General features: G+C 36.3%; 1 protein-coding gene across 1 annotated transcript; it reads left to right on the forward strand.

The window, feature by feature from the left end:
• The first annotated feature begins 765 nt into the window (after nt 1–765).
• On the forward strand, nt 766–7,335 carry LOC102594303 (FACT complex subunit SSRP1-like). The gene is made up of 16 exons (XM_006344357.2): nt 766–819; nt 1,653–1,838; nt 2,681–2,786; nt 3,479–3,615; nt 3,786–3,869; nt 3,986–4,080; nt 4,173–4,281; nt 4,429–4,515; nt 4,591–4,683; nt 4,848–5,045; nt 5,131–5,276; nt 5,362–5,506; nt 5,661–5,759; nt 5,850–6,023; nt 6,643–6,721; nt 6,912–7,335. Exons 1-16 carry the CDS (start codon nt 766–768, stop codon nt 7,037–7,039), a joined length of 1,920 nt encoding a protein of 639 aa, XP_006344419.1. The 3' UTR covers nt 7,040–7,335.
• Nucleotides 7,336–9,552: the final 2,217 nt, after the last annotated feature.

Here is a 9,552-nt window from a genome sequence, read left to right on the forward strand (position 1 = left end):
GATTAACGAGACGTAGTTTAAGAGGATGCAAGTAATAGAGAGTTACATTTAGTCATCGTTGTTATGAGAATATCAATATACTCAATAGATTAGTGAATAATAGTATTAGCTTATTAAGATATTCGTGGGTGCAAATTTACTCGTTGCTCAGAATTCACTCGAGAGGAGGTTAATTTAGGATGGTTTTATTTTGGGAAAATTGTATAAAATAGCAAACTATTAATATAAATCTGATGCTCCATAGCAAACATAAGCAATTATGCAAACTATAGTTATAACATACAAATATGCTTTTTATGTTTGCTAAACCTAAAATTATCTCTTTTTTTAGATGGTTAATAGTAATGATAGAAATTGTGCAAACCAAAATTCCATTTAATATAAATTGATAATTCATTCAAATTTTTAAATGCTACGATTTGAGCATAATAATATCCACAAACTAAAATTATTCATATGAACGAACTAAGAATAGAGGGTTGATTGTTACAAAGAGGTGGATCAACTAATTTGATTAAAAACGTCTTTAAAAAAAAATCGATGACAAATTTGCAACAACAATAATAATATAATCTCGAAAATAAATCTAAAAAAAATATTGTGCACATTACAAATAGTCGGTTTCGGGTCGGGTCGAAAAGTCCCAAATCGCGTAATGTGTTTCGCGCGGGAGGAAGTTGATCTATATAAGTATATATATAAGTGAAGTATACAACCATTTCCTCGCTTACAGGCACAGCAGTGTGTGTTTTTACATACGGAGCAATGACGGACGGTCATCAGTTCAACAACATCTCTCTCGGTGGCCGTGGAGGCACCGTAAGTTGTTCTTACTCTCTTCTTGATTCTTGTTTTCTTTTTGTTCTCTTCGTTACTTGATTCCGACTTTCAAATGGCCTTCCGTATGTTTCTTCTTCTTCTTCTTTAGGTGCATGCTTAAAACCTTAAATCTTATTTATACTAAAATCGTTGTAACAGTTTCTTTTTAAATCCTAACTCTTTCCGTTCTCGTTGTTTTAGATGTATTCTTGATAAAAAATGATGATTTTCTTGAACATTGAACCTTAGCACTATGAATTGATGAATTTCTTGAACCCAAGCAGTATGAATTGATGAATTTCTTGAACGTGACTGAATTCTAGCAGTATGAACTGATGAACGTGATTGAACCCTAGCAGTATGAATTGATGAATTTCTTGAACGTGACTGAACCCTAGCAATATGAATTGATGAATTTCTTGAATGTGATTGAACCTTAGCACTATGAATTGATGAATTTCTTGAACGTGATTGAACCTAGCACTATGAATTAATGAATTTCTTGAACGTGATTGAACCCCAGCAGTATGAATTGATAAATTTCTTGGACGTGATTGAACCCTAGCCTTATGAATGGATGATTTTATTGTAATGCGATTTAAACCCTAATTTTGTGCTCTGTTTGTTTAGTGCTTTTATTAGTTTTTAACTCTAATTAAGTGTCTTTATTGGATATTTCCATCTGTTTTGGGCCCATTTGGACAAAAGAAAAGGAAAAAACAGAAGAATTTTTAAGATACACACGAAGGAGAAAGATTTTATTTTCAAGATACATGTCTTGCATATATGTTAACGATAATATTTTTAAAAAAAAATAATTTCTGAAAATGCAGAATACAGGGCAGCTTAAGGTTCAGTCTGGAGGTATATTATGGAAGAAACAAGGTGGTGGTAAGGCTGTGGAAGTTGACAAGGAAGATATAGTGGGCCTTACTTGGATGAAAGTTCCTCGAAGTAATCAGCTGGGTGTGCGAATTAAGGATGGTCTTTACTACAAATTTACTGGTTTTCGTGACCAGGTGAGTCTCTATTTTGCTTTTAGCAAGTTTCAGTTTATCAGTTTCTTGAACTATTTCATTGCTGATGTAGTGGAATTGAAACAGCTCAATCAATGGACAGAGACACAGACCATTAGCCACAATAAGTTTGGAAATTTTGTTACTAGGTAATTAGAAACTTAAGAATAGTTTAATTAAAGGAAAACCAGGGAATGGACATGGTTATTAATCTTACAGGTTGACTGGTAACTTAAATTGAATTTAGGTGTGACCAACAAGGGTGTCTTGGAGTGTTAAGTACTCCGTCATCTTTAACCAAAGGTCTCGGGTTTGAGTGATTACGGAGTTGCTTTTGTTAGGGAGTTCAATGTGGGACTTCCCAGCCCAAATCCGGGTGTAGTCGGGCCCCAATGCATGTAATGTACTGGACACTAGATGGGAAACCAAAAAAAAGAAAGAATTATGGGTGATTTGGATACCTAACACAGATCTACTTTGGAACTGGCTACTGGAAGTGAGTGCTTAGTGTCACAGTTCCACTACTGTAATTTCAGGCTGTGAGGAAAACAGAAACAAGGGGAGAGCAATGCTCTAAGTTTATTGAAGCCAAAGACAAAGTTCCGTGTTTATTGAAGCCAAAAGGCAAAGTTCTGAGTTTATTGAAGCCAAAGAAAAGTGATTTTCTTCATTAAGATACTGGTAGAAGCTGACCATCTCTAACTTCTTTGTACAAGTTTATACCTCTGAATCTGTGCAATGTATGTAATAGCTGGAGAACCTGTTGGATAGGGACACATTCGTGCATCATTATCTTGTGTTATCAGTTTTTGATGTCCCTTGGTTGTGTATTTACTTATTCGCAGGATGTTGCGAGTTTGACCACCTATTTCCAGAGTTCTTGCGGGATATCTCCGGAGGAAAAGCAGCTATCAATTAGTGGAAAAAATTGGGGAGAAGTTGATCTAAATGGTTGGGATATGTGCTTTCTGCTCTAGTTCACTTGCTCCCCTGATTTTCTTATGCTTTACTTACATGTTTTTTCTTTTTCTATATATGAGTAGTAATTGAAATAACCTTAATTGCTACAAATAATTGGTTTTTTATGCCTTCAACTTAATTGGCTGAATGCAACTGATTTAAATTTGAATTTCACACTGCACATATTTCTTTTAATAGATCATATATGGAAGCAAGATTTAATACTGAAGAGAGCTGTTATCTTAGTATTTCTTCTGTCTACATGGGGATTTGTTGATGACATTATTGGTTTTATACAATCTTCATAGGGCTTTTAAAAAAAATAAAATAGACATGCGAAAGTTGCAGGTTAGGAGGAAATATTGAAAATAAAGGCTAAAAGGAGAAGAGACCCCCCCCCCCACCCCCCCAAACATCTACATGGGATTTGTTGATGACTATTGGTTTAATACAATCTTCAAAGGGTTTTTTTTATAAAAAAAAATCATGTGGCATTTAGGTGTGGGCACAATGATGCAATTTATTTGTTCCCACCTGTGTGTGCCGATATTTCTTTCTTTTTGTTTGATATTCTCTTTGCTTTTTCTTTTGGTATACACATGTGAACATGATCTTCTCTTGGAACATCTATTTTATTTGGAATGCGCACACATACATGTTTGACTCTGCTCCACTTTCTGCAGCGAATATGCTCGCTTTTCTTGTTGGTAATAAGCAAGCATTTGAGATATCATTGGCAGACGTTTCTCAAACACAGCTTCAAGGAAAAAATGATGTCATGTTGGAGTTCCATGTAGATGATACAACTGGGGCTAATGAAGTTACTTACTGTCCTCAATGATTGCTGAAGAGTTTTTTTTTTTTTTTCATTTGACATTGATGTGTTTCTGATTTTGTTGGCATGCTCAATCATTACTTGAATGACACACTTCTTGACTAATTCTTGAAAGCCACTCTATTCTCAGTAAGCCGCACTTTCATTGATTTCAGAAAGACTCCCTGATGGAAATCAGCTTTCATATCCCTAATTCAAACACTCAATTTGTTGGTGATGAAAACCGACCTCCTGCTCAAGTAAGCAAAAGGCGTATCAATTCAATTTCTTGAATTCATTAGAGGAGATCATTAATCCCTTCCATGACACAATAACTTATCTTGGTAAACTGAGTAATATGATTTGCACCTATTAGGTTTTTCGTGACAAAATTATGTCAATGGCTGATGTTGGTGCCGGAGGTGAGGAAGCTGTTGTCACATTTGACGGCATTGCCATACTTACTCCAAGGTTGGTTAACTTCTTTTCATGTCACATTCATTATTATTGTTATCTGTTTTTTGCTTCAGAGCGATTGACATGTGCCCGCCCATATGCTGCAGGGGTCGTTACAATGTGGAGCTTCATCTCTCATTCTTGCGCTTGCAAGGGCAAGCCAATGACTTTAAAATTCAGTACAGCAGCGTAGTCCGTATTTTTTTGTTGCCGAAGGTTATTTCTATGTTCCATCCCCCATTTAGCACCTACATCAATGTTTTAGTTATGCCTACCCTTTTAATTCCTTCATGCAGCTTTCTGAAATTGTCTTCGTTGAAATTTTAAGCATTGTATAATTGAAATGACTTCTCTGCGTTGCAGCATAACCAACCACACACTTTAGTAGTTATCACTCTTGATCCTCCGATTAGGAAGGGCCAAACTTTGTATCCACACATTGTATTGCAGGTATTAATTGATGCATATTAGATAATGACGTACATTTTGTTCTGGTATCAACCTGCTGCTTCTTTGTCTTACCAGTTTGAGACGGACAATGTGGTGGACCTTTCGCTGGCTTTAAGCGAAGACCTTCTGAATACAAAATACAAGGAGAGGCTGCTAACGGGTTACAAAGTAGTAGTTTTTTTGCGTTTATAGTCATTTGGATTTGCAGCAACTGTGAAAATAGAAATGCAAGTTCATTTTTGTTTAAAAAAAGGAAATGCCAGTTCATTGTATTCACGTGTTTGGTGTTGTTTACTTTTTTGCATTTAATTATAATCTTACTTATGAACCAGGGTCTAATCCATGACATCTTTACTCAAATTTTACGCGGCTTGTCTGGTTCCAAAGTTACTAAACCCGGGAAGTTCCGTAGCAGTCAAGATGGGTATGCGGTGAAATCCTCATTGAAGGCTGAAGATGGACTCCTCTATCCTCTTGAGAAGAGCTTCTTCTTTTTACCTAAACCTCCAACTCTTATACTGCATGAGGAGGTAAATTCAAGTTTCTGTAAAGCTCAAAATATTGTGAGATACATCTTCATTCTTGAAAAACTGACCTATTTCATTATGCAATTAGATTGATTATGTGGAATTTGAGAGGCACGCTGCGGGCACGGCCAACATGCATTACTTTGATCTTCTCATCAGACTGAAAACTGAACAAGAACATCTTTTCCGGAATATCCAGAGAAATGAGTACCACAATCTTTTTGATTTCATCAGGTTAGCTTTACTTTCAAGCCTTCTCTCTCAATTTGGGTTTAACAAGTCTGCTTAGTCTTTCTGACACAATCATTGAGTAATGCAGTGGAAAGGGTCTGAAAATAATGAACCTTAATGAAGCTCGGGCTACAGAAGGTGTTCCTGTTTTGCCCGATGATGACGATGATGCTGTTGATCCACATCTTGAGCGTATTAAGAATGAAGCGGGTGGGGATGACAGTGATGAAGAGGTAAACATGCCTATTTGTAATTTCATCGTCGTGAACTCCATGGTTGTCTCTCTAAGTCATCCTCAGAGTGTCTTGTTGGATTCTAGTATCTTTGCTTACCCTTTGTGTTGTTGGAAATTCTTGAAATGCTGTCTGACATTCCTAACCTTTCCAGGACGAAGATTTTGTCCTCGATAGAGATGATGGAGGGTCTCCTACTGATGATTCTGGAGGGGATGAATCTGATGCCAGTGGTAGTGGTGGTGAGGAGGAGGTATAATTGCCCTTTCACGCTTATATATTTTCAAGTTCTTATTTACAAATTGGAAAAATATGAGCTGACATTCATGTATGGTGGCTTCAGAAACCTGCAAAGAAGAAGCCAAAAAAGGAGGGTACTGTGTCAAAGCCATCTACAAGCAGGAAAAAGGCAGATGATGATGGATCGAAGAAGAAAAAACAGAAAAAGAAGAAGGATCCAAATGCTCCAAAGAGGGCAATTAGTGCTTTCATGTACTTCTCGCAGAGTGAAAGGGAGGTAGGTATTCTGTTACATGATAAAATTGTAGTAGACTTAATAGTGCCAGGGCCCATATTCCCTTTTTTTTTCTTTTCTTTTTGATGAAGGAGTCCATAATCCTATATTAGAATCCCTTTGTTTATAATATAAAAAATCCTGATATAATTGAGTTCCTTGAACCGGTACCTTTCATGGGCATTTCATCCAAATAGAGGCATTCTGGGTGATAGATTCATTTCCTAAATTAACAAAATTAGAGTCCTTGAGGACAATGACATGTCTAGACAGCTTTCTGTTCTACAAGTGAAAAGGGCTTATTCCTAGTGCAGGGTTGACTGAGAGAGACTCAGTAGCCTTACAGAGTAGAGTGCCCGGAGGTGGGAAAGAAAATAAGGACCCACATTAGTTGGTTATTAATGAGATGGGAGGCTCCTGAGGATGGGTGTCAGTTAGGCTCAAGACCTAAATTTGACAAAATTTATTATAATTTTTCTGGTTTGTTGGAAATTACACCCACATGCTGTTACCGTATTAGCCTGCTTCTTTTTTGCGTTGGTGTGTTTTCTTGCTTTGAGATACCTTTCAAGACTCATCATGGTTGTAACGTTCCATTCACTTCCCTTTGATTTTTTTGTAGAATGTGAAGAAAAGTAATCCTGGAATCGCCTTCACTGAAGTAGGGAGGGTTCTTGGAGAGAGATGGAATAAGCTGTCAGGTTGGTTATTTTTGTGGCATTCTGGTATTTATCTTATTTGCTTCATTATTTTATATTTAAGGGCGGTTGATACAATGCTCGTCATGTTTGTTGCAGTCTGTTTTGTGTTTTTATTTTCTTTAATTATATTATATATTTAAGGGCAGTTGATACATATATTGGCTCACTTGCTGTATTAATGATTTTGCAGCTGAGGAGAAAGAACCCTTTGAGGCCTTGGCCAAGGCAGATAAGAAACGCTACAGCGAACAGATCAGTGATTACAAGAACCCTCAGCCGACTGTCGTGGATTCAGGGAATGAATCTGGGAGTTCTTAAGTGCAAAATAATTTAAGATGGAGTGTGGGAACTTAGAAAGTCGACATGCGAAATCAGCAATTGTGGTTCATAGTTGGAAGTCCTTGCTGCTAACATTTATGTGAAGCTCAAGTTTTGGGGAAGTTGAGAAAATGGGTTTGATGAGTCACTTTTAATCAACATCATAATGAAATATAATTGTTTGTGATATTCCGGAGTATTCTTGATATTTCTCTATGATGTGTAGCTAGCATCGTAAATTCTCCTTAACCTGCGGATATAAAAGGTAACTTTATAATTTGGTGTGCTTTTTATTAGAGATGTCTCTAGGACTATTTAAGTTATTATCAATTGAAATCATTGCCAATATAACACTGCAGATCGCCTTCACTTGATTAACACAGCCAATAATTTGTTGTAAGCCCGAATGTGAAAGGCAGGAAGTTTGTAAAATGTCGTTCAATCTCTTCCCAAAATGATTAAAAGCCAGAGTTTTTATTAATTGAGTAAGTGTAACTCGCACCAAAAAGCATCACTCGGTTATGATGAGTGAAATTAGCTATTCGATATGGTAACAGCAGTCAGCATCAACAATCCCGTCATAACAACTCCACATTGGCACCAAGTATCGAAATACCATCTCAATTGCTCTGTGTCCGTTGTCCAATGTGGTCCACAGCAATGTTGTGAATGCGCAGTCCGTGGACGATCACGTTCTTCACCATTGCCTATCACAATGTCACGATTATTCATGTAAGAATAATACTTATCCAGACTTAAAAATAATTTACGATTTCGCTTGGTATTAGCTGATTTTTTAGTTTAGATAGAAATGTTGAAATGGCTTTTCGATTAAAATATCCATCAAAACGGTTAATTGATAATAAGGCCTTTATGGCTCATTCATCATTGGAGGGGGATCATTAATCCCTTCCATGACATGATAACTTCTCTTTATGAAAATTGATTGTGAAGGTTTTTCGTGACAAAATCATGCCGCTGTTGTCGCACATTTGGCGGCATTGCCATACTTACTCCAAGGTTGATAATTAAGCGCTTTTCTTTTCATGTTGTTATCTGTTCTTTTGCTTCAGAGTGATTGACAATATGCTGCAGGGGTCTTTACAATGTTGAACTTCATCTCTCATAATTCATTGAACTTTTAAGCAATTGTATAATTATAACTTACTTCTCTCTTTTGCAGAATAATCAACCACACACTTTAGTAGTTATCATCCTCCGATTATATTAGGAAAGGCCAAACTTTGTATCCGCACGTTAATTGTATTTGCAGGTATTGATTGATGCATATTGGATAATGACGAACATTCTATTTTTGGTATCAACCTGCTGCTTTTTTGTCTTACCAGTTTGAGGTAGACCTTTTGCTGGATTTAAGTGAAGGTCTTTTAAATATGAAATACAAGGAGAGCCAGCCTGCTAACGAGTTACAAGGTAATTAGTCATTTGGATTTGCATCAACTGTGAAAAAAGAAATGCAAGCTCATTGTATTCACGTGTTCAGTGTTGTTTACTTATTAGCTTTTGCAGCTGAGGAGAAAAAACCTTTTGAGGCCATGACCAAGGCAGATAACAGATCAGTAATATTAACCTAAGCTGTTTGTATTAAAAAATGGATAAAGACCAAACCTAATAAGTTTTTGAATACTTAAAGGACTAAAATCAGTAAGTGTATAGTTAAGGGACTATTTATGTCATTTTCTCGCATAACTGATATAATTGTTCCTGACATTCTGGAGTATTTCTAAATATCCCTCAGCATAATCTAAGAGCTACGTAAATGTGTTTTCACTTTTCAGGATATAAAAGGTTTAGTTTATAATTTGGTGTGCTTTTTACCAGAGGTGTATCTAGGATTTGTGTTTCGGATGAAAGGGAGAGGCTGGCTAACAACAATTGTTTAACGGTTATAAGCCATATAACAATTAGTAAGCAATATACAATCTTTTTACAATTTTGTACCATTAGCCGGTTGATAATTGCGAATCAACAAAGTTATAGTTTTTTTCTTATCATTACTTTACAGATGAAAATAGTAATTGCTTTCAACTAGCTCTCACTAGAATTCCCCCTCCCTCTTAAATTACAATATGCGGAGCCTTTTAGGGTCTTCCAGAGCACTGGCGGAGCTAGGATTTTTAATAAGGGGTTCAAAATCTGAAGAACTAAACACACGAAATAACTGAAGAGGGTTCAACATCTACTATATATACATAAAAAATAATTTTAACCATATATAAATAGTAATATTTTCCGCCGAATGGGGTTCAGATGAACCCCCTAATAGAAGGCTGGCTCCTCCCCTGTTCCAGAGCCACCTGCATCAAATTTCAATAAATTATGAATCCGACAGACATCTATCAGGAGTTTCACATCAGACGAAAACATTATTACATCACATGTTGCTACAATGCTAATCAAGTGTAAATCCCAGACGCTGAAAATAACACCTCTCTTTACTTACCAAGAAAAAATGAGGAGATCAGTATATAATTTCAGTTCTTCAAAACATT

The sequence above is a fragment of the Solanum tuberosum genome, unplaced genomic scaffold (genome assembly GCF_000226075.1).
Source record: "Solanum tuberosum cultivar DM 1-3 516 R44 unplaced genomic scaffold, SolTub_3.0 scf00055, whole genome shotgun sequence".
NCBI classification, from domain to species: Eukaryota; Viridiplantae; Streptophyta; class Magnoliopsida; order Solanales; family Solanaceae; genus Solanum; species Solanum tuberosum.